General features: G+C 43.1%; 1 protein-coding gene across 2 annotated transcripts in view; it reads left to right on the forward strand.

Annotated features, from left to right (window-relative positions):
* The first annotated feature begins 876 nt into the window (after nucleotides 1–876).
* DUSP10 (dual specificity phosphatase 10) overlaps nucleotides 877–25,947 on the forward strand; it is a 45,224-nt gene continuing 20,153 nt past the window's right edge. Inside the window, exons 1-2 of one of the 2 annotated variants that reach the window (XM_054981429.1) lie at nucleotides 877–985; nucleotides 3,510–4,351. In XM_054981429.1, coding sequence (XP_054837404.1) covers nucleotides 3,553–4,351 — 799 coding nt within the window. In that variant the 5' untranslated portion in view covers nucleotides 877–985; nucleotides 3,510–3,552. The remainder of the gene's footprint in view (nucleotides 986–3,509; nucleotides 4,352–25,947) is intronic. The other variant, XM_054973657.1, reaches the window with a different exon arrangement.

Below are 25,947 nucleotides of genomic sequence, written 5' to 3' on the forward strand. Positions count from 1 at the left end.
GGACATTCAGAATGAAGTAGTATTCAGGCATTGGCTCTCTCTCCTTATTCTTGGTTCCTTGTTCACATATCACTGACAGTGAATATATAATATTATTAAGTGAACACTCTGCCTTGATTTTTTTCCTTTTGCATGAAAAATAAAACATATGGGTTGGGAGAGCACGACTCTTGCCTTTTGTCTCCTACCTCTATTTCCAGTTTCTGAAGAATGGCAAATTTTGTTCTGTGGCACGTCCGGCCCATAGACTGGCACAGGTGGCCAAATCAAAGGCAAATAATAATTCAGCTTCTGCCTTCTGTGTGTTGCCGGCTCGAAAGAAGAATCTAGTAAATGTGCGATTCATTCATCGATTCGTCCTTTCATTGAAAAAACTGGTGCCATAGAAATTGAGATTGTGAATGAAGAAATTAAAGAGAAAGGGAAAGGCGAGCAAAGACGAGGAATGCTGAGAAAGGCAGTCAGTGCGCCATTGACAATTTTGTGCAGTGAAGGGTTAACCGCGTCCTCCGGGTTAAGTTTACATGTAAATAGAGAGCAGCTGCTCTTCTCTGGGTCAGGCTGGCCCACTGGAGCTTTTGATTGGTTGCCAATGACATCACTCCCTCGCCCCTCTCCGCTTGTTATAACACAGAAGACCCGAAGCAGCTTTGAATAAACCATCCCTTAAGAGACGAGAGTCCAGCCTTTGACTCCACCCACTTACCCGCCCATCGCCAATCACTGGAGTCCCCGTGAGGAGGATCAAGAGGCTTTCAGAAGTGGACTCCTATTGGGCCAGTACGCCGTCTATCCCGCCTCCTACCACGCCCCTTTCGAACCTTACATTTACTGTGTAGCAAAAGAGAAAGTAACTATGTTGCGTCTGGAGATCAATGAAGCCAAGTGAATGGGGGCTTAATGCGTAAATCGATCGCTAAAGACGAGCGCCAGATGCTGGAGGAAAATATTCGTTTATGAAGTAAGCGGAGGACTTTAGTTCTGCGTGAGTTATGAAAATTATTTTTAGTAAATAAGTACTGGCTTTTAAAAAGGATGATTTTTTAAAAACCTAGTTAATGTGATTAACATGGGAAAGGATGTAGGGAATAAGGTATAACACCCCACCCCGTCCTCGGTCTGAGTTTTCTGCCGACCCGCGTGCATTTTTTTGTGAACGATCGCCGCCTGGATCGGAAAAAACGAAGGCTTTTCTCGTTTGGGATTGCTGCAGTATCTAGGGGGGTAGGAGGAATCGGAGTACCCGAGACGTTCTCAGCTTCGGTATCCCCCTCTTTTCCTGAAAACCCCCATTCCCTTGTTTGTGTGGTCTTGATGGACTCAGGAACGGTGAATGCGTGAGAGTGAAAAGCTGCCTCTTTTGGCTGGGATCTTTTAACTCCAGTCTGACTTCATGCTTTGGCTGGAAATATCTTACCTCTGCTGCAGAGATGCAGATCTGACCAAGTACCCTTGCAATATGAAGGAAACAGATCTGTCTACGACTTTTATCAGGGATGTAAAAAATATAATTTGCTGGACCCACAGGTGATTTGTTTACAATCTAACAGCCTGTTTCTGTGTTTCACATTAAAAGAGAATACAGTTTGTCCCCTTCCCCCCCCCACGTCCTTTTTGATTACTCGCCCGTTGGTTCTGCCTTGCCCGTTCTTGATGTGCAGGATGTTACATGTAGCTGCGATTGATCCCAAACATGAGAGAGAAGGCGAAGACTCGTTTTGTAAAGGTTAATCTTACTGTATTTTAGATTTCTTGCCTCTGTGCATTAACCCGTAGAACTGATAAATAGTCTCTTCTCTCTTCCCATTACAATAATAATTTAAATTCGTCCTGTAAAGACTTTTTCTTTCAGTAGGTGATAGAATGGCTTTTTTATGTTATCTGCTTGTGGCATTGGGGTAATGGCCATTCTGAATGGAGATGAAAAGGGACTTTGTTGGATTATAGGAATAGGCAATGTAATGTTGGAAAGGACTAGAGTCATTTTCTTCAGTTTTAGATTTAGCGGTCTTTAGTTTTAGGGGCACTGCACAATTCTGACAGGGGTAAGGGCATATGGGATTATTTCTAGTCCAATCCTAAAGCAGCATCCATAAAACTAAGCTCTTGGGACAGGCTTTTTAGCTTTACTTAGAAATGCAGTTTTTTAAAATTAAGATTTTTATTAAAGTTTTGACTCCCCCCCCCTCCCCAAACATTAGAAAAAGAAAACCTTGAGAAAAGAAAGCAACCATTCTGGTCTGTCTTTGACGGATCCCAATGGATTAAGCCAATTCATTTGGTGCTTACATAGCATCCTAAAGTGGACCATTTTTAAAAAATCTTGAATGGTGGTAGGATGATTTTAAGAAGGAAGATAATCTTAAACTGCCCCTGTGTATGTAGCATGAAGGTGACAAGAGTGTGTGGGGGGTATTAATACCACAATGTTATCATATGAAGGTTATATTAGCCACTGTTTAAAGTGCCACTCCAAAATAGTACTTCTGCTCCTAAGAAACATGGAATATACATTACTTATCTTGCTTCTTTCTTCCAGTATATCTTTGGATTTCTAGCAAGTTTCTTGAGGTATTTTATTCACATAAAAAATAGAAAAGGCATTTCTCTCCCTAGCAAACTATTTGACTTGAACTTCCTCCCAGGGCAGATTGGCTGTTGTGCGTCTTTTTAGTTATCAGGTTTTTGTCATCTTAATTTGTAAGAAAATGTGGGAGTGGAGCATCTTTTCATGCTGGAGCTGCCTTGCTTTGGAGCATATATAACTTGACTTACTTGCATGTGCTCTGCAGGTATGTGGTGTCTGGTGTGTTATGGATTATTTAGATTCACAGGGCTATGTGTACTTTGCCATCACCCACACATGACACACACACACACAAAGTTCTGCATCAAGGCAATCGAAATTGTGCAACAGCAAAAATGAATTCTTTGACTTATGTAAATTAGCCAACTGAAGTTTGTACCTTGTATTTAGCATGATATATGCTACAGTATTTTTTGTTGGTCAAAGGAAGACAGTAAGGGAATTGAATCTCTGCTCAGTGGAAGTTCTCGTTAAGCATCTCCTTGGTTTCTGATTTCACTACGTATTGCCTACTTAAACTTGTTTTTAATCACAAGGGCTAGAAAGTTGCTTTTTCCCTTTACATGAGAAGCTCAGATTCTTGAGCAGATGAATTCTGTAGCTTTTCTACACTTTCCAATATACTCTCTGAACTGCAGCATACTTAGTGCCCTGGTCTCCAGGTGGCTATTGTTTGTTTATTTCCTGCCTTGGGATAAGGGTTGGGATGAATGACCTTCTGACTTCCTGACAGCTTGATGGGTCTACATTTCAAAGCTGCAGAGTATCCAGAACAGATCTGGGTTGAGCTGCAAATAGTGGCAGCTCATCATAAATTCTCTGTTTCATTAGACTGCCAAAAACCCGCAACTCTAGTATTCCAGATGTTCGAATGACATGCTGTGCATCGTGGGATATCTGATATCTTTTTTTCTTTTAACAGAGAGAGCTTGAGTTCCTTTTGGCTTGCCATTCTCAGCCTCCTCATGCCTCCATCTCCACTAGACGACAGGGTAGTAGTGGCACTCTCCAGGCCCGTCAGACCTCAGGATCTCAACCTTTGCTTAGACTCCAGCTACCTTGAATCTGCCTCTTCCACCAGTGAGAGCCACGTGAGTCTCCTAAGCTCTGCTGTTGTGTCCCTCAAGGCTGCGAATCTGACGTATATGCCCTCATCCAACGGCTCTGCCCGCTCCTTGAGTTGTGGATGCAGCAGTGCCAGTTGCTGCACTGTGGCAACGTACGACAAGGACAATCAGGTCCAAACTCAAGCCAGCACCAGCAGCACCTCGGCCACCGTAGGAACCTCGAGCCCTTGCCCTGCAAACCAAATGGTCAACAGCAATGAGAACTCTGGCCCCCTGAGTCCCTCAAGCAGTGTGGGGAGCCCAGTCGCAGGCACAGCAAAACAGTTGGCTAGCATCAAGATCATCTATCCCAATGACTTGGCAAAGAAGATGACCAAATGCAACAAGAGCCACCAAGGGCCGGTCATCATTGACTGCAGGCCTTTCATGGAATACAACAAAAGCCACATCCAAGGGGCAGTTCACATTAACTGCTCTGACAAGATTAGCAGGAGAAGGCTTCAGCAGGGCAAGATTACTGTCTTGGACTTGATATCTTGCCGGGAAGGCAAGGACTCCTTCAAGAGGATCTTTTCCAAAGAAATCATTGTTTATGATGAGAATACCAATGAGCCGAGCAGAGTAATACCTTCCCAGCCACTGCATGTAGTACTGGAGTCTCTCAAACGAGAAGGCAAGGAACCACTGGTTCTAAAAGGTATTGTTCTATGTTCTGTTGCTTCCCCCCCCCCCCATTTGCTATTGTGAAAGTTGAAGTCCTTGTGTTGGGGTTCTAAATGTAAGCCCTGACTTTTTTTGTTTGTTTGTTTGCATGTTGAGGCTTCTTGGTGTAGAAGAGCAAGAGAATTCATGATTAAATGCATGACGTTCATTATTTCAAACAACTGAGGTTAAGATTCAAGGACAGTAAATGATCCTTTATTAGGAAAAAATGAGTTTCACAATGTTGCATTCAAGCTTTTGTATCTCATGGGACATGCTTTTTAGGGCTGCATGTTTAAGAGAAGTAATTGACAAGCAGGAAGAGATGTCTTGGGTTGAGGGTATGATGATAAGCCTTGTCTGCATTTCTTCAGCTTTACGAGGGTGATGAAGAAAGTCCTTTGTGATTGGTAACAATTGTGCCTTGTTCAAAAGGTCCTGGATTATCTAATGCATGCTGGGACTGAGGAGCAAATGGAGGATGTCTTTTTGGAACTGGAAAACCAGCAGTTATCTAAGATCTTCCTGAGCTCTGATTGTTACATGAGGGTCCCTTGTAAGCAGAGTACCAGATAAGGACAAACATGGTAGTCCTCACATTCTCATTGCTAAGGATTAATTTTATAGCGTGCATTAGTTACAGTGTTTGAACATGGATGACATCAAGGAGCTGCTTCCAGTGTAATTAAGGGAGGTGAAAGAAGTGTGAGTGACTTGTGCTTCCTGTTCAATGTGAAAGCAGAATTCATGAGATCCATAACCCTCAGAAGGCTTATTATGAAACTCATAATGGGTACAAGATGAGTATTCCATCCCCCCATATAATAGTGGAATAAAAAATGGAGGAGGCCTACTCCCCCCGCTTCATTTTTAAGCTATACGCACTCTTTGATTACTTTAAGTAAAAAGGTAAAGCAAGCACTGAGTCATTACTGACTTGTGGGGGGATGTTGCATCACGACATTTTCTTGGCAGATTTCTGTTACGGGGTAGTTTGCCATTGCCTTCCCAAGTCACCTACACTTTACCCCCAGGAAACTGGGTACTCATTTTACCAAGCTTGGAAGGATGGAAGGCTGAGTCAGCCTTGAGCCGGCTACCCGAAACCTGGCTTCCGCCAGGATCGAACTCAGGCCATGAGCAGAGCTTGGGCTGCAGTTCTGCAGCTTACCACTCTGTGCCATGGGGCTCCTCTGTGATTACTTTACATGTTCCGAAAAAGAAAACGATAGAATCGGCCTCCTAAAACAACGAATATACTGCAAGCAGATTTTGTACTGAAATATTATTTTTAATGCTATCACGAACGTATGTTATTTGGCTGTCAGCCCAATTAATTTGAATGAAAATTATTTTTAGTAGTAGTTCTCTGCTTGGTAATGTTGTGAGACAAACTAGTTAACTAAGTCACAATTGCTGTATCCTTAGTCAATCTGTTACTAGCTTTAGAATATAGATTAATTATATCTGTTTTGTTTTAGTAGGCCATGTTGGCTAAAAGGCTATCAGAGTTTTTCCTAATAGAAGTAATATGTTAACCTTTTATAAAACCTGTTGAAAGAAGGTGGACAAAGCAAGAAAATAAAATATCAAAGAGTAGGCAACAACCATTCAGAACTCATACATAGGGATAGGGAGCTCTGCTGCTGTGTAGTTACAGCAGCGGTAAATCTGGGATCACAAACTGTGTGGTTGGTGAGGTTTCAATGTTCTTTAGGCAGTAGTGGCTCAGCGATGGAACATATGTTTGCATAAAAACAATTCCATGTTACATCCTTGGTATCTCTGGTTAAAACTATTTCTGGTAGGAAGAATAGCAAAGATGGAATGTCTGGAGAATTGTTGCCGGTCTCCAGCAGAAGTATGCAGTTCTGGGTGAGATACACCATTGTTCTGAGGCAGTTTCTTATGATCAAATATTAATTTTCATCCTTTAATTTGTAACCATAAGGGATTTTATAATTTTTGAGCAACAATGTATTAGCTAGTGGCTTTTAGATGAATCTTAAAGAAGAGGCTATAAAACAGTCTGAATGAGTGCAGCCTGGTTCATAAAGCAATTTTCCTACTAAGAAGGATTTGAGTATACACTTTTGAGAAGTTTGTAGCGAATGCATTATGTACAGTGCAAGCTGCATTGCTGTAAGAAACTGGAGATCTAGAAGTGTGTGTGGAACAACAAGGCAGGTGAATGGCATTCTAAAACATAAATCTGGAAAAAATCTTCCAAATCTAGAGCATACCAGAACACTTCTTGTATCTTGTGGTCCCCTCACCCCATCAGAAATCCAAATGGCTCAGGGTGTTTACAAGGAGAAAACTATTGCTTTGTCAAGGTCTGAATTTAAATCTCCCATAGACAATATACACAATCCATCAAGCCACCTTGTTTCTCAGAGCTTGTTAAAGAATGATGGTGCAAAGAAATACACGATTCTGATCATATGTGATTTCCACCGCTTTGAAACTGGCTTTATGTTATGCTAATTTTCTCCTAACTTTGGCACTGACTTTGTCTTCTATTCTATCCTGGGGCAGCAGTTACCAGGTATGTGATATTTCTTGAGATCTCTTTCTCTCCAGTCATCTCCAAATTATTATTTACCAAAGTACTTCTCTTAATTCAGTGGTGGCCAGTCTTTCTAATATGAGTGCCGCTAATTAAGTCCAAAGTGTTATACAGCATTACTCTTTTTATTACATACCAACATTCTTGTCCCTCCCCCATGGCTTTTCTCTTTAATCTATGGTAGGAGGGGGGGGGCAGACAGCAGTGTAGCCCTTGGAAAGCGCACAGGAGTGTAGGCCCAACTCCCTCTGCCACCTCAATAGGGTTTTACTAGTGGCCTTTGGTGCATGCTATCATTGTTAATGTTTCCCTTAGGGTACATTATTTTGGATGAAGAAATAGTTTAAAAATCCATTGTGGGAACAGGGTTTTTTTTTTTTTGCTTTTATTCTAAATACAGTAACATGTTCCTAGGTCCCACTACTGTCAGTGGAATTTTATTCCCTTCAAACATTTTACATATGTTTACACCCTCTCCTGATACCATAAGCATGGTTTTTAAAGCTCTTGTTTTAATTGCTTTAATGATGTGTTGTTGTTGTTTTGGCTTTTAATGGCTTTAAAATGTGATTTTTATTATGCATGTTTTAATTTATCTGTTTTGGTGGCCTTTGTGAAGGCAGAAAGGCAGGATATAAATTTTGTTAAATAAATAAAAATAAATCTATTTGCAAACGTGCAGTAGAGTAAAATGGGGACATGTTACAATCACAGCTTTATCTTCTAGAAACCTGCAGAATGGGCTGAAACTTGAAGAATTCTAGTCCAGGTGTGCATATAACTTGTAAAAGATACCCCAACATCTGCCAAAAAAGGGAAAGGTTGTTTTTTAAAAAGGCACCAGAAAATATGCACTGTCTCTGTTAAACTGGGATAGTTAGATTACACAGAATTTGACAGCCTGGGAATGAAAAAAAATTACTATATTTAAAACTTAGGGCAATGTCAGGCATACCTAGTAACAGGTTCAGGTTTTTCTGCTCTGGAAGAGCTCTGTTTACATACTTGTTTACTCCCCACTCCTCCCTGGTCTTCAGCTTGGCTGTCTACTTTTTATTCTGTTTTCCTTCAAGCACCAGGCCTGTTTACCTGATCTCATGTTCGGTGACTTCAAATGGTTTATATATGATGTTTTAAAATATTTAAAAATCTATTTGGAGAGGGAGGGAAATTGGTCTGGCCAAATAATGTTGTGCACAGCCCCGCTCTGGTAGGTGAGGGGCATGACTGCCTGGCCCTTGCAGTCACTGTGCAAATCTGGTTTCTGCCACAAACCAGAAGAACAGGTTTCCCCCGAGTCTGATCCATGTAAGAAGGGAACATGTGACAGAAATGTCTTCCAAAGTGGGCTCCCTGCTGAAACTGTGTAGATCTGTGTTCATCTTTAGGCTCTGTACTGAGTCCCTGATCTCGTCATCAGGCAGTGATGGAATCCTTCCAATGTCATTCTGTGAACACAGTTCTGGTTCTGCTCTGAAGTCAAGAGTTTTAAATTTAGATGAAAGCACTTAAAAGCTTTATCTAAAGAAGCTTTATAAGAAAAGATTATTTTGTTCCTTTCCTGTGTCAGCTGGGAAAAATGCATATAAAGATCAAGGGATTAATATTGCAGTTTTTACTAAATGATGATCCAAAAAACCAACAAGAGCAAAGGAATTAACAGAAGCAGGAAAAGGTAGAATAAAGCAGCACCATATGTTCACTAAAAACACAAATACTCAGACAAACAAATAACTCTAAATTGCTCAGGAAGTACAACCTAGAGAGGGAATACATATTATAATATAATAAAGTTCTGCTTCAGTATCTGTGCTTGCAGCATGATAGGAGAGGTGTCTGTTATTCAATTTCACTTGTCAGATGGGATTTTTTCCATCACGCATCAGTAGCTTTTAATGCCCTGCATATGATGCAATTTTTTGTTTTTAGGGATAGAACTAAAACTGAAGCCAGGCTATAAAGCCTCTTTGCTTTTTATGTTGAGTGGAGGCTCTTGCTTGACTGCGATCCAGTCATAATTTATTGCTGGCCCATCTGATCCTCCTGGCTTATGTTTGTAAACATTGGTTGCTAACTGCCCTATCCAAGTTTGTCTCTCCCCCACCCCCCTCGATCCAGTGCCACATTTTCCATGTTTGGTGCGGCCTGTCAGACCAGCAGCTCTGTTGCCATTTCAGTGGTACGGTGTCATACAGAGGAGAAACTGATCAGAGAGCCTTTGCCTCCGGGGATTGAATTACCAGCTTAATTTACAGTTCTGGCTGGTGACCTCAATCAAAATATATATTCCTATGCTAGACGTCTGGTGCTGTTTTTAATCTTTAGAAAGTGAACAGAAATATAGCAATCCCTGATAGATGGCCAGACTTCCCTGCTGATAAAATGCATTTTATACTCCAATACAGACTTGAAGATGCTGGTTGACAGACATAATACAATTTAATTCTCTGCTTCTTCCAAGAAGCTGACAGCCCTATGAGGTAGGTTAGGCTTGGAGATAGTTACTGGTCGTGCAACTGAGCAGTGATCTGATCCTGGATCTTCCCCATCTAGATCTGAGACAGTGCTTAGGTCATGTCTATAAACTAGGACCTTCTCATAAGTTGTTGTAAAGACAGAACTCATGAAAGATTGTAAAGCTCTTCCAGGTTACACTGTGCTACATGAGTATGTACAAAATTATTTCAGTCCAAAGGAACTGTGTATATGTATATTTGCAGTCTGTGTGTGCAGTTAGAGAGAGCGTGGTGATATCGTGGTTACAGTGTTGAACTAAGCTTTTAGACCTTTGAAGATTTTAAGGTGGAAAGGAGGATCAGAAAGGCCCTAAATAAAATAGAACTGAGAAGACATCAGTTCAGATCCCCATTTGCACATTACAAAGAATTCTATGGCTTTAACCATTGTGGGCCCAATTTGTATTGGGAGTACAAGAACAGTGTGCTTATCCTATGAAAGCTTTCTTGGGAGTAAGCTCCAATTATAGGCTTGCCCACAGTGGGTGCCCTCTCCCCCAATCTTCTGCCTTCGAGAAATAGAGTGTGAGAAAAAATAGCTCTCAAATGGCCTCCACGGTGATGCTCTTAAGTGTCCTTTCCCCCAGTCGTCTTGCCTCAAGAAATTGAGGAGCATGAGAAAAAACGGCTCTTAAATGGCCTCCATGGTGATGCTCTAGGAATTTTCCTATGTCTCTATGGTATTTACCGTAGAAATTAGGGGAAATTGCTTAAGCATCACCCCAAAATAATATATCCTCCCCAGGCACTGCCCTCAAATCTCCTGCCATTTACCAAGGCAGTACTGGCAACTCTACCCATCGCATAGACCTGACTAGGATTCTTGGCAGACCTGCTTAGGATTGCTTGCTAAACCACCCCACCCTACACCCTTCACCCCACTTGAAGTAGCTCCAGGGAGCTGCTCTCTGCCTTCTGGGGAAATTTGTTTATACTTACAGCAAAAAGGAACTCATTGGGGCTATTTCAGGTTGGGAAAATAGCAAAGGGCGGGGGGCGGGGCAGCGGCTTAAGCACCTTCTTTTTGCATGGTGCAGTCCTAATCTAAATTGTACTTATATACAGAACTTTCAGAACACATCTTTGTAATGTTGACATCTTTCAGGCCTGAAGCACGCTTCAAGGCCAGTAACACTCTTCCAGCTTCAACTACCTCATAAGGTTGTAAGGATAAGAAAGAACCATGTACATAGCCCTGAGTTTCCTGAAGCAGGAAGATGTGGTAAAAATGGGATAATGTTTTGAGCGCTGATAAATTACTCTGCTCTCTTGTTCTGAAAGTTCCTACCTGAACTTTCCTGTTTGCGAAATCATAACTTGAGGTTCAGTTTGTGGTGCTTCTTCCTTCAGAGGTTAGTTCTGTAGACACTAAGGCCTTCTATTGAATACCCTTCTCTGGAAATATTTGCTTGATGCCTACCCTTGTGTGTTCAGTTATCACATTTTAAATTCTTTTCTGAGTATTTAGTGAATGAGATAATGCTTTTGTTACTCTGTTGCTACTGTTTAATGGCATTGTTTGTTTTGGACTGTCTTTATCTGAAATTTACTGTAACGTGCTTTACTGGTTTTGTAAGCTGCATTGACGGCATGGTAACAGAACAAGGAGGGAGGCATCAATGTTTTAAATAAATAAAACCAGCCTGCCTTAGTTGCTGTATGATCACAGCAATGAAAACTCTAAAGAGAATGCCTGCTAAATGTATGGCTTCTTCTAGGTTAAGCCAGGCTGGAGTTTTGGGGGGTGTTGACTTGTAGGCTGCTGTAACTCTTAGCCCCTCCTTAAGGTGGTAGCAATAATGGGAATATTAACTCCAACCTGCATCTAGTACAGTAGGGTGACAGTGACCTTGGGCCGAGGATGTGAAACTTTGATATATGCAGTTCTTAAAAATTGATCATTCTTGTTTGATCGGGATAGGCAGAGGAGTACTTTCATTGCAACATCCACCCCAGTGTCTCTCCTTCAGTTCACCTTGATTCTGATTTTTCTCTGAAAGATCTTCCTTGTTCTATCATATGCCTTCTCCTTTGTCTAATTCCATGAGAAGTTAGCACTCAAATGTCTAATTTCAGTGAAAATACATGGTCTTATGAATAATAAGCATCTAAAATGTTTTTTCTTTCTGCAGAAATATCACCAGTGGTTAACACTTAGTGCACAATTAGCTGTAATTCTGAGCTTTCTGGATCTAATCATACTTAGAGCTGTTACTATTTTCATTAGGTTGCGTGACGGCTCCCTTTCTTACACTCCAACATTTTAAGAATAGACTGTAGTATCATGTGGCTCTAGAGATGCCAGGCCACCAGCTGTCATTCCCAGGAGCTTTAGGAGCAGGGTGAGGGGTGGAGATGATGTTGTGCCATGTCACCTCCACCTGAAAACCTTAATATGATGGAAATACATCAGGCAACACTCTGGCTGTCCTCAAAATCTCTGTGATAAGTTCTATGAAGATTTCATGGATGGTCAGAGTGCTGCCTGATGCACATGTGACATTCAGGTTTTTGTATGGATGTGATGTAACACAATGCCATTTCTGTTCCTGGACCAATGGCAATTGATAACCAAATGTGGCTTTGAAAACAGAGCAAAACAAAATTCTCTAGTGGTATTTTTTCTTTGAACCTCATGGGCTTTGCCCCCTCCCCACACAGGTCTAGATTCAGAACAGCCTCTGAGTGAGTACACGTAAAATGACAATGTGTTCTACCCAGGCATGTTTTCTGAACATTTGAGGGGCAGTCTTCTCCTCAAATATGAGCTGATTACTAACTCAAGTGTTACAGCAAGGTTAAGGATGTGACCTTCAGCCCTTTCTTAGGGCTGTCCCAGGCAAAGTCCAGAAATAATGCTGCCAATCTCTCAAGTATAGTTATGGGGTGAGGACTGGGCTTTTTTCAGCCTTCATTTCAAAACTGTATCCTCGTTGGTACTAATCATGCTTAATTACCAGTATGCACACTGACTCAGAGTGTTGGTCTAGAATTGGGGAGACCTCAAACAGCTATAAGATTCAATGATCTGGGCCAGTTTATCTTTTTCACCCTGCCCAACTTACCTCACAGGGTTGATGCTAGAATAAAATGGAGGGATGATTCAAACATGCTACCCTGAGGAAGAGGTGGGAGAAAACTAGAACAACCTGGATTTATCTACCAGACTCCAAGGGGTGGGGGTGGCATTCACCTCTTGAAAAGAAATAGTGCTGGTGTGATGACATCACTACTGGAGTGATGTCATCATGCTGCCCCACTTCTGGGCGGCTGGACTGGTCAGCCATTCCTGGGCAGTGACATGCAGGCACCCGGGCAAACGGAGTGGGCAGATGGCTGCTTCACTGGTGTGCAGGCACCTGGACAAGTGGGCTGAAAGCAGGGGGAGTTGGCAGGGCAGCCCCACCAGCCACTCTCCTGGGAGTGCTTCCTGCAGAGGGAGGGAGCAGAGGTGGTGCCAGAAGGCTTGTTGGCACTACTGCCAGCTCCTGCAGGCCTGCAGTCAGCTACACCTCCCCTGGGCAAAAAATACCAGGCATTTATATGTCCGGTATTTTAACTGCTTTTACCCAGACAGTCCAATGAAAATCTGGACTGTCCAGTGGAAAACTGGACACCTGGAAACCCTATGTACACCTCGCATGTATATGTTTACATCCATTTGCAAGAAAGAGCCAATACCTGTTCTCTTTACAAATGAAACCAGGGACCAGAACCTGCATAAATGTGAAGTTAATCACATGTTTAGCTGTATATGTATTGAATGTAACATGCAAATTACTAAATGCAGATATGAAGAAAAATCATGTGTACACTCACTGTAAACATTTTGTATAACTTGTGAACAGGGCTAGAGAGAGAGAACTGCAAACTACTGTATCCTTAGCAGACGTATTTTAGTTGCTACGACCTTGCAATATGTAGAAGAAAATAAAAACAAAGTAGTAAACAAGAGAGTATTTTTTTGGACAGTCTCATAGAGTCACAACTACACTCTATGAACATATTTGGATGTCAAGTTGAACTTTATAACATTAAACTCTTTAATGCTGTACTATTTTCAGATATATTGTAGCATATTAATTGTGGACATGATTATTCACATTTAAACAACAAACATGACATTCATTCTCCAATGCTATAGAATCTTGTAGTAAACATTTTACACAACACATTGTGAGTGAATAAACGTCTTGTCTTAAAAATAATTTCACTAATTCCAAAAAAGAAAATATTTCATAGGATTTTTTTTCAGTTTCCCCCCAAATTTCCAGTGTTCAGCTTGGAATACTGGAAAAAAATTGTCATCAGGAAAAAATGCCCCCCCCTTTCCATTTTGTTCTTTAACTTAATGTCTCTCTCTGCTGCTGAGCACAGTTGGTACTTTCAACCTCGTGACATTTTCAAATCTTCTGTCAGAGATTCTTTTCATAAAGAGCCTATTCTGACAAAAGTATTACAGGAATAATACTCCTGCATTACAGTAGTATGATAGCCATTCCTGGCTAGGGTTGCCAACCTCAAGGTAGTGACTGGAGGGGTCCCAAAATTACAACTGATTTCCAGATGACAGAGATCAGTTCCCTGGAGAAGAGAGGCTGTTTTGGAGGTTGTACTCTATGGTATTGAACTCTGCTGAAGTACCCAGGCTTCACACCCAGAATCTCCCAACGTGAAGCTGGTAGATGCCCCTGAGGGATTCCCCCAAAGATCTCTTATATGCAGGAGAAGTGACCGAATTTTATCCCTTTGTCCTAAGATGGTGCTGTACTAATTACATGACTGGAGCAGTGCAGACTCTCTTAACTTAAAAATGAGATCTAGGCTGTGATATGACATCTGTGTTGATTTTATGGTTAAGTTCTCTGATGAACCACCAGGAATCTACTATTTACTAAATATTTTCTAGATCTCTAAAATTATATATTTGGTTACAAATATAATTATTCATTAAATGCTCTGGAAAACCTATCGAATAGAGACAACGTGCACTTCCAGTAGCTTGGTTGGTATGAGCACTGGTGGATACTTTTAGTCAGGGGTCATTTTGTAGAAAAAGAGCTGCAGGAACTCATTAGCATAATTTATTAGCATATGCCACAGCCCTTGACCAGGCTTAAATGGCCAGGATTTGGCTGCTGCCAGAGAGAGGAGTGTTCCCCCACCTGGTAGTAGCCTGATCAGGGCCGCTTTGGCCCTAATCCAGGCTGAAAGGGGCCCAAATTGGCTCAAAATGGCCATTTTGGGCACGTTTTGGCCTGGATCGAGCCCCAAATGGCCTAGATTGGGTCAGTACCAGGCAGGGGAGGGGTTTTCCGCCAGGCACCGACCATATTCTGGTGGTTTTGGGCCTGGATCAGGGATGAAACAGGCCGGACCAAGTCAGTGCCATGCATGGGAGGGTTTCTCCACCCAGCACTGACATAATTCCGGCCATTCCAGCCCCGATCCCAGTGAAAAAGGGGGCCAAAAATGGCCATTTTGGGCCCAGACCGGGGCTGAAATGGCCGGAACCAGGTCAGTGCCAGGCAGGGGAGGCTTCCCCCACCCGACACCAACCCAACCTGACAGTTTTGCCCAATCCAGACCGAAATGGGCCCAAAACAGCCGAAAATGGCCATTTTGGGCCTGTTTTGGCCCGGATCGGGGCCTAAATGGCTGGGACTGGGTCGGTTCCAGGCAAGGAAGGCTTTCCCCACCTGGAACTGACCCGATCCTGATGGTTTCAGCCACAATCCTGGCTGAAACAGGCCGAAAATGGCCAACAATGGCCATTTTTCCCGTTTTGGCCTGGATCAGGGCCTAAACGGCTGTGACCGGGTCGGTGCTGGGCGGGGTAGGCTTCCCCTGTCTGTCACCGACCTGATCTGGATGGTTTTGGCCCCGATCCGGGCCATTTCCGCCACAATCCAGGCCAAAATGGCCGAAAATGGCCATTTTGGGCCCATTTTGGCCCGGATTGGGGCTTAAACGGCCAGGATCGAGTTGGTGTTGGACAGGAGAGCATTCCCCCCACCCGGCCTGATCCAGGCCATTTCAGCCCTGATCTGGGCCGTTTCGGCCCCAATCAAAGCCTAAACGGCCCAAAATTTTTCAAAGTCAGGTGGGCAGGGCCACCTGACTGTTGGGGGAACTCCCAGAACAGCATTCCGGTGTGTTCCCCCTCCAAATGAGCCCTGCTTTTAGTGTCATTTTTATAGTACCACAAATGATTATCAGTGGCTGGGGGAGAGGAATTCCAACAGCAATTGGTATTCTATGAAAGATGTCAGGCAGGGAAGGGGTGTGGTTCAACGGTAGAGCATCTGTTCTGCATGGTTCAGTCTTTGGCATCTTTAGACGAAAGAATCAGATAGGAGGCGATGTGCAAGATCATTGCTTGAAACTATGGAAAGTCCCTGCTGCTCAGTGTAGATGATATGGAACTTGATAAACTAATGATCTGGAGCATCCTCCCCCAAGGAAAAAAGGTGTCCTGACTGTGCTGTGTAGTATTCTGTTACATAGGTTGTCAGGATCTTTTAAAATCAAAGTTGTTCTTAGTACTTTCCAGGTTTGTTATTACCACAGGTGAACTGAGGTGATTCAGTTTCCTCCACTGAATTATTTGATTGCTTCTTTTTCTTTGCAAAGCATTGTACTCCTTAAAGCATTATCAAAATCCACATTGGAAAATGAATGATAAAAGATTACAAATTGAGCTAAGGGAAAAAATGACGTCCTGGTTCCAGCCATTTCAGCCCCAGTCTGGGCCCAAAATGGCCATTTTTGGCCCCCTTTTTCCCTGGGATCGGGGCTGGAATGGCCGGAATCATGTCGGTGCTGGGTGGAGAAACCCTCCCATGTATTCTACATGTATTCTAGCAGTGAAATGCAGTTGCCTGTATATACTGAAAGAACATGAATTCCAGAGAGATTTCATCTTACTTGGGCCAGGCTAATTACTGTGTCTAAGCAAGCATGTGCAGAGATTTTGACACTTGATTGTTCTAAGTTCAGCTTTGAGCATGAACTTCATCTCCAAAAAACCCACAATCAAAAGATTTGAGAGAGGAAATAGGGAAGGGGGCTTTTGGATAAAGTGTAATGGCTCAAATATCAGACTAGGATCTGGGAGACCCGGATTCAAATCCTTAGTCTGCCATGGAAGCTCATTGGGTAACCTTAGGCCACTCATACCCTCTCAGACTAACCCATCTCACAGGGGTGTTGTGAATAGGGGTGCCAGATCCCCAGTGGGGGCAGGAGATCCCCCGCCCTTGCCCCCCATACCCCGCCCCCACTTACCTGGCCAGCGGGGGGGCATGCACCCTCCATGCGCGCTGACTTGTGGAGCTGCGCACTCCCGCAGATCGGGCCCATTTTGAGCCGCTGCAGAGCACAGAAGTGCTCTTGTGTGCTGCAGCACCCCAAACGGGCCCGATCTGCACCAAAACCGCCACAGATTGGGCCCATTTTGATGCGGATTGGGCTCGTTTTGGGGTGCTGCAGCGTTCAGGAGCGCTCCCATGCTCCACAGTGGCTCAGAATGGGCCCAATCTGGGCCAAAATGGGGCCGTTTTGAGGCGCTGCGGAGCGCAGGAGTGCTCCTGTGCTCAGCAGCGCCTCAAAACGGGCCCAATCCACGGGCGCTTTTGGGGCTGCTGTGGAGTGCAGGAGCGTTCCTGCGCTCCACAGCAGCCCCCAACATGAGCCCCTGCGGAGCGTGAGTGCACTTGGGGGGAGGGCCCTGCACAGCATGATGATGTCACTTCTCGGAAGTGACATTATCGTGCTTAGCGGGCGCGCACCCCCAGCAGGACAGAGGTAAGAGCCAGGCGCTGATCCCCTGCTGGGAGCTTGAGGAGGCCTGGCAAACCCTAGCTGTGAAGATAAAATGGAGGGAGGATAACAATACAAGCTGGCTTGGTTCCCCATGGGAGAGAAAGGCAGGATGTAAATAAAGTAAATAAATAAATAATTGTCACCCCCTTGAAAATGAGTTTATAAAGTACCAACTGGCAAGGCTGTTAAGAAATATTTGATGTTGTAGTATAGTAACTGGTCTATGAAAAATATTTGATAGGGAGCAATGGTGTCTTAGGGCCTTTCCTGACAGCCAGCTCTCCCACCTGACTAGCTATTCCAATATCTCTTAGTACAAATGGGTTCCGGGGTATTGTAGGAAGATCTAGGAAGAGACCCAGTTTGGTGTAGTGGTTAAGAGTGACATGTCTCTAATCTGGAGAGCCAGGTTTGATTCCCCACTCCTCCATTTGAAGCCAGCTGGGTGACGTTGGGTCAGTCACAGCTCTCTCAGAGCTCCCACATGGGCCGATTCCAGACGACTAACCTGAAGGCGCTGCATGCTGCCATGTTCCGGATCGCGACGGGGAAAACGCGATATTTCGCATTTTCCCCGTCGCGATCCGGAACATGGCAGCATGCAGCACCTTCAGGTTAGTCGTCTGGAATCGGCCATGGTGATTATTATGGGGATAATAATAACAAACTTTGTAAACCACTTGAGTGGGTGTTAAGTTGGCTGTATATAAATTGAATGTTGTTGTTATTATTATTAAGGTCTGTGTTCTCTCCCCTTTACGAAGTCAGCAAATATTTAAAGAATCCTGTTAAGGAGCACTGAGCAGGAAGATAGTATAAAGTTGCATTAAAAAGAGCTATATGTTCCATTCAAGGGCAAAGATGTCTATGAGGCTGCTGACTTCTTAGTAGCACATGCAGGGCTCATTTTGAGGGGGAATGCGCAGGAACGCAGTTCCTGTAGTTCTCCAAAGAGATCACATGTCAGGTGGCCCTGCCCACCAGGCTCTTGGCCATTTTGGGCCCGTTTTGGCCTGGATTGGGCCCGAAATGGCCAGGATTGGGCCTAAAACAGCCAGGATTGGGCTCAAAACAGCCAAGATCGGGCCTCTGACAGGTGGTGGATCACTCTCCCGCTCAGCAGTGGCCCAATTCTGACCATTTTGGGCCCCTTTTCAGTCATTTTAAGCCCCTTTTGCCATTTTGGGCCCAATTTCGGCCCTGAATGGCCAGGATTGGGTCCAAAACAGCCAGGATAGGTGAGGTCAGGGTGTGTGGCATATGCAAATCTGTTATGCTAATGACAGACTTCTGGTGATGACAAGGGGCATGGCATATGCTAATGCGTTACGCTAATGAGTTCCTGAAGCTTTTTTTCTACTTGGGTGGGAGATCTCCAAGGATGACCAGGGTCACTCTGCAGCAGCAGGCAATAGCAAACCACCTCAGTCAGTCTCTTGTCTTGAAAACCTCAGCAGGGGTAGCTATAAGATGGCTGAGACTTGGCAGCACTTTACAATAGAGAGGGAAAGTCCTCATAGTCAGCTGAAGGAAGATTTGAACTGGTTTTTGTGCACATTTACCTCATGCTAACTTCAGACAGTTTTCCCTGGTTTTCTGATCAGGACCACAACTTAATTCAGAGCCATTAGGCAGCCTTTTCACCCTTCTCCTCAAAAAAACTATAACACAAACACAGGGATGGAAGCTGCTTATTGCCTTGCCTTGCTGAAAGATAAAAAAAGTTGGGGTAGTAGGCAGGAACTGTAAAAGACCTGTTTTGAGGCTTCAGTTGTTGCTATGATACATATACTTAGATAGCATTCCATGTAAGATTTCCATCACTTTCTCCCCCCCTCTCTCTTTTTGTGTTTTTATGCAATTTTGTATGAGCAAAACTGTAAATATGATTAATAGTACACATTGATATACTAAAATCAAAAAGAGTCCAGTAGCACCTTTAAGACTAACCAATTTTATTGTAGCATAAGCTTTCGAGAATCAAGTTCTCTTCGTCAGATGCCTGATCGGCATCTGACGAAGAGAACTTGATTCTCGAAAGCTTATGCTACAATAAAATTGGTTAGTCTTAAAGGTGCTACTGGACTCTTTTTGATTTTGCTGCTACAGACTAACATGGCTAACTCCTCTGGATCTATTGATATACCAAGTTATGAATGATGCATTTGATGATCTTAAATCAGCAAAATAAGTTTAAGTTTGATAAACAAGTAAATATTTATAATTCCCTATCCCATCCCAAATTCCTGTTTCTTGGAAGAAGGAACCCCCTCCCCCAACAATTTTCTTGCAGCCTACATGATAGGAAGGAGAAGCCAAGGAGTGATTGGAGTGGAAAGATGGATGGGGTAGGTGTGAAGAGACTTCTGAACAAGAAAGCAGGAATTTTCCTCTGGCAAAATGCCTCAGAATAGATTATTCCAATATATATTATATTGTATATTTAAGTAAAAAGGTAAAGATAGTCCCCTGCAAGCACCGAGTCATTACTGACCCATGAGGTGGGGGACGTCACTTCATGGTGTTTTCTTGGCAGACTTTTTGTTACAGGGTGGTTTGCCATTGCCTTCCCCAGTCATCTACACTTTACCTCCTGGAAACTGGGTACTCATTTTACCAGCCTTGGAAGAATGGAAGGCTGTCAAGCTTGAGCCGGCTACCTGAACCCAGCTTCTGCCAGGATTGTGAGCAGAGCTTGGGGTATGGTACTGTAGCTTACCACTCTGTGCCACGAGGCTCTTTTTATTGTATATTTATTTAACAATACATAAAACACTACAGCAGTACAAATTGTCTTATGGTGTATTGATTTTCTTTTTCTGTTAGGGTAGATGAAAAATAAATATGAACCTGAACCTTTAAAAAATATGTTAAACCTTCTCAAGAATGAAAGTCAAATGTCTATGTATTTTATCCCTGCTGAAAGGAAAGGATTTCTTAAATCTGGATTGCTATTCTACCAGCAGAAAAATTCCTACACATAAAGTGTTTCTCTTAGGAAAGTGCTCCACATACTGCTGGGCAGGAACCAACAGATTCTTAAGGGTTTGGGGGAGGGCATATATTCTATACATTACAATGGCATGGTCTACTTCTCTCCTGATATTTGTGTGAGTTATGAAAGCTGGTTTAGTTAGAAACTAGGTTTAGTTGTTCCCCTTATTGAAAAGCCATCTTATGAATATGAAATATCATAAGCCCCTTCCTCATGTGCCATAAGCACAAAATACTGCCTGCCCAGGCAGAACAGATGCCAATCCTGGCTGGAGTTGGAACATTACCAGAAGGTGTGTCAGGCTGCCTCTCTACAGCCAAGAGAAGTAATTAAGTGTAATAAAGACGTCTTCCAAGAGTTCCTGCTTGATCTCATCAACACCCTTTTGTACCTTCCTCCCCCACCTTTCCTAATCTGGGCTATTCAGGGACCTGATAAGCCCTTTCCACCCAGCAATTGTGGGACATCAAGCACCCTTCTCACCTGTCGTTACTCCCAGATATGCACAATCAAGCCTTTCCCAATTTATTGTTTCACCTCCAGGCAAGCCATCAAGCTTTTGTTTTCGGAGCAGAAGACATAATTCTGCCCCAGGATATATTTTGCTCTATAATTAGGCTGCCCCTATTTTGGAAATTAGCAGAGTTAATGCAGAGAATGTGCATTGGAATTAATGAGAACAGACATACACTCCAGTGTAGCTCTGTAAAAATACTTTACTAAAGGATAAAAAATAGGGTTACATTGGAGGAAAATAAGACATTGCTAAACTGACTACATCTTGCTAGAAAAGGGAGTGAGAGAGACTAAAAGCAACTGAGAAGGCAAGTGAGACAAAGAGCAATAAAACTTCAGTATATAGCATCACTTAATTGCCTCCCTCAAACAGGTTGCCAAATAGAAAATCCTAATTCTACTTCATTATGCTTAGAGACTCTCATTTCTATGGCCAGAATCTAAATTTGAGGCCTAAGTGGTTACATGCAAATAAGTTTATTAAGTAACACAAATAGTTTAACTGTTTCATGACTGAAATGGAAACACTTGCTAAATCCCAACACCCCAGCCATGTGTTACGTGTATGTACTTTGGGTTTCCAATTTGGGTTTTTAACCTGAATCAGGGCCGATTTGGAAAGATTCAGGGTTCCCGAATCTGCGCCAGCATTGCTGAGCTGATTCGAGAATCCTTAAGCAAAGCTTCCCGAAGAGATTTTTATTGCTTCGGGAAATTTCAGGCAAAAAGCAACATATTTCTTGCTGCTTGCAAGCACAAGAAAAGTGTTGCTTTCAAAACATGGCTACTTTACAGCTGATGAGAGGGGATTCCCCTCTCATCAGCTTATAAAAGCCTTTTAAATGCCCTCTGCTTTTTTCAGCTGATGGGGATTCCCCTCCCATCAGCTGTAAAGCCGACAGCATTTGAAAGCAACACCTTTCTTCCCCTTTGCAAATGGCAAGAAAAGTGCTGCTTTGAGTTTCGGTGTGCTCTGTAAAGATTTGAGAATCTTTACAGATCACATCAAAGCATTTAAACATCCAAATCCCGAAGCGGCTTGCTCTAGGAGCTTGCTACCTCCCGCCAACCGCTGGTGGGTTGGCGGGCAAGATGGCAAATCCCCGGGAATTCCTGGGAACCCTATGGGTCACCATAAGACAGGTGAGTCTTGATGGCACTTTACACATATCTCTGTATCTCCTTGTTAATAAACAGTTGTGTTGAGCACACCTGTCTCTGCTGCGTAAACCTAAGAGCATGAACCTTAATGAGTACCCTAATACTGACCTAAAGCTAAAAGAGAACACTTAGAGAGAGGATTGGACAAAATGATCTTCACCCACATATGCATGTGCATGCCTATGTGAATGAGGGGATATGACTCCTTTGCTCTCCTTCAAGCCCTATCCATACAAGGAGAGCTAAACAGAACAGAACGCAAGTGCTGCCCCAGGAGGCAAAGCCAAACACAATAGTTACCTCCTCATTTTGCAAAAGAATTGTTGAAGGGATATAAAAAGAAATAAAGGAAGTCCAGGGGAAGCAAGAGAGAAAGATTACAAAGAAGGAAAGCCAGGGGAATGGAACCACAAGCCTGGATGCTTTTGAGTCCTCCTGATCTGCCATTGGCTGATGCTATTGCACTCATGGAAAAGAAAACTTTCATTAAAAGAAGAGAAGCCAATAACAAGCCCTGCCTTAAAAAAGCGCCCACCTACTTTCTGAAAAGCTTGGCAGGTGCCATGGAAGTAATGGCAGGTGCCATGGTGCCCATGAGCACTATGATGGGAAACCCCTGCCCTAAATGCATCTGCAAAACAGTTTCCAATTTCTATAGGTAATGAGTGGGGTGCACACTTCCTCACTTTAGGCCTGCTGGTCGGAGTCAGCAGTGGTCCCTTCTGGGGTTTTATCTGATTCCTACTGACACTGGCCCTTCTGTACATGTGCTTAATCAACACAGTGAAAGTTAAGTGGAAGAATCTCATTATGTGGATACCTTTGGTAAAAAGAACTGCATCACCCAAGTGATAATGCTTGGAATTTTTTTAAAGCTATAGAGATCTTCTGCAAACTTTTGCTTGGGCTGAAGGTTACTATCTTGGGTTAAGCCAGTACCTGTGACTTTGGTTTGTAGCAAAAATTTGATTTCATTTTATTTTGCTGCAAGGGACAACTATTATCTGCCCTTTGGGAATGAAGAAGGTTGAATGTCAGTCAGTGTTGAGGTAATTTGATGCTTAGGAGCAGTCTGGAAGGAAATTCAGTGAAGAAAGACAAGGATGTGGGAGCTATTTCAAGTCATTGTATGTAGAAAGCTAGAAAAATCATATATAACTGCTACGAGCTAATGGTATTGTTATAGAATTGCATGGTGCACTAATTGCATTTTATTGTATTTTGTGAAGGGCTAGCTATTTGTGTCATAGTGAAGTTTGTAAAAATACTATTATTATTTATAACATTTAGCAAATTTTTTTAAAGAAAGATGATTTATTTAGCCTCTTTTCTGGGCTAAAAACTTTGAAGCTAGAAGTAAAAATGTGGGTTTCCTTTATATATAACTTAGCACAAAGATTGTATGGGGTTGTAATCCTACCAGCTTTCCCACTGGTGAAGGAGTTAGAGTCTTCTTTTAATGCCAAAAACACTATGTAGGGCCTGTGGGGCAACAGCCAATATGGGATGTTGGCTATGAGGAAAGAAATTGCAGAAACTTTGGTAGGGTCCAATCCAAGGTTTAGTATTTAGAGCCTTTAGGACTCTGAACTGGGTGGCAAGGTGGTGTAGAAATGTTTTAATTAAATAAAAAACAGCAAATAATTTAAACAAATTTTAAGATGTCTTAATGGTATTCAAACTATAATTAAGAAGAAAATTCGGGCTAGAGCTGTTTCCAGAGGTAGCAATGGTTTTAACTTAGGAAGATAAGTAGTTCCTAGTCAAGATCATCCAGGAGGAGGCCCTTTGGCTATCCAAACAGCAAACCAATGCCAGGCAATGTGCAGCTGAAATGCTGACTTTATTGGGGGTTCTCTAGAGACATGTGTGGCTACTCTCAATGGCCCTTCCTATGGAAACAAGAAATAAAATTGAGAACATGCCCTTCGAAGGACCAACCTTGTTCTCACAGAAGATGTACAAATACTTCTCTCAGAAAATGTTACAGGATTCTCCCTCCTTCATAGCAATCCGCAGGTTCTAAACTGTATAGCACCATTTGAGCAGGCAGTTCTGCTACCAGCCGTACCAACAGTACCAGCCGTACCAGCCGTACTCAATACCATCCATCTCTCCACAACAACAACAAAGAAAGACCTCCCATAGGTCAAGAGACGGGGATTGCAATAGCCTTCTATTAAGGAGCAGCCTCATGAGCAGAAACCCGCTTTCTGACTTAGACCAGGGGAAAAGTCCCGGCCTGTGGTTTTTGGAGATAGGCTCTGCTAATTTGTTGACAATTAGCAGTTTTATCACCACAGATCAATGGGTGTTGTATGTTGTTCAAGACAGCTATATAATAGAATTTGTTGAAATACCATGTTTGAGTTTCCGTCACAAAGCTATCAATAATTCCTCACCTGAGTTGGCAATAAAATTGCAGTCTGTGGTGGCCAAAGGAGCTGTCCAAACAGTTCCAGATTCCAAACACCCATATGAATTCTTTTCCAGTTTTTTCCCAAGTAGACAAAAGAGACAGAGGATTCAGGCCCATACTCAAGAAACCTTAGCAGGTTTGTCAAGATGGCAAAATTCAGAGTGGTTGCATTGCCAGTGGTCCTCCAAATGCTACCTTCAGGCTCTTGGTTCGTGGTCCTTTTACCTACAGTATACCTGTTTCTAAGTATCAATATACCTGGCTCATAAGTTCTTAAGATTCCTTTACAGTGGCCAAATCTACCAATACCAGGTTCCCCCATTCGGCCTGGCAACCACTTCATGGGTTGTTCACTAAGTGCATGGTGGTAGTGGTTGCCTATCTGAGGATAGCAGGGTGTTTGATTTACCCTTATCTAGATTATGGGTTGATCACAGCTCAGTCTCAAGAGACCATGTGGGATTACAATAACCTTATTGTCACTACCTGCAAAAATTTGGGCCTAGTCATCAACTAGAAGAAATCCAAATTGACCCCTTCCAGAGTGGTTTGAGAATCTCCAGATTTGACTAGCAATAGAGTTTTCCTGCTGCTTGAAAAAGTGTGCAAAATAAAATCCCTAGTAAGCTCCTTCTCAGTGATTTAGGTTCCAATCAGCATTAAAAAATTTGATGCTGCTTGGCCTCATGGCCTTTACTACCATGGTAGTGCCTTTGGCAAGAAGGCACATGAGGATGTTACAGCTGTGGTTCTTAGGAGTACATAACCTTACACTCAGAGGCCAGGATGTATTCAGTCCCACAGGCTGTTGTCAGATCTCTGAAGTAGTGTTCAGAGAATGCTCACTTGCTGCAGGGTGTGCTGTTCGATTCCCCCAAGCATTGATGTCACGATTACCACAAATGTCCTTGGAGGCACATATTGGCTGGAGTCTTCTGTGCAGGCACAGATACCCTTCCCTCCTGCACCACTGTGAGCTCTCTATTGATACTTAGCATGGAGACTTATAGTGGTACAGGAGAACTGAGGGAATGGGGTACCACCCCTCCCAGAGCATGGGCTATTTGGGTGGGAAACAAACCACACAGGCGCTCTGAGAGGGGACAGATGCCCTCTTTGTAGCCTTAAAACTATACAATCCTATCAGTCAGCAAGCCTGTGCATGTGCACTCCCATGTGTGCCTGCAAAGGAGACTTCAATGAACAACAGTTACAGGTAAGTGCAACCCTGTTTTTTGCTACTGCCTTGTCCTCAAGCAAAGCTGCACCAGGAGGTAGTGATTTGCTAGAGGAAAGCAATACTTGAGAAGAGTGCTTAAATGCATCCATGGTTGAGGGGAAAGTGGGTGGGGGAGAGCGTCATAGAAGAAAGGTTAAACATCCATTCTGTGCCCACAACTCCCCCCTCCCCACATGGTTCAACAGAGTCTAGTTCTAGAAATAGTATAGAACAAGACTTTTTTCTATTTTCCTGATCCAAGTGGGACATGAAATTTGCCTAACAGCAGTCAGCATTTCAGCACATAGGAAGCCAAAGGGGTGGCGAGATTTTCTCCTTCACACATTTTAATCATTGTCAGGCAGCGAGGGA

Source organism: Eublepharis macularius, chromosome 1, assembly GCF_028583425.1.
Source record: "Eublepharis macularius isolate TG4126 chromosome 1, MPM_Emac_v1.0, whole genome shotgun sequence".
Classification (NCBI taxonomy): Eukaryota; Metazoa; Chordata; class Lepidosauria; order Squamata; family Eublepharidae; genus Eublepharis; species Eublepharis macularius.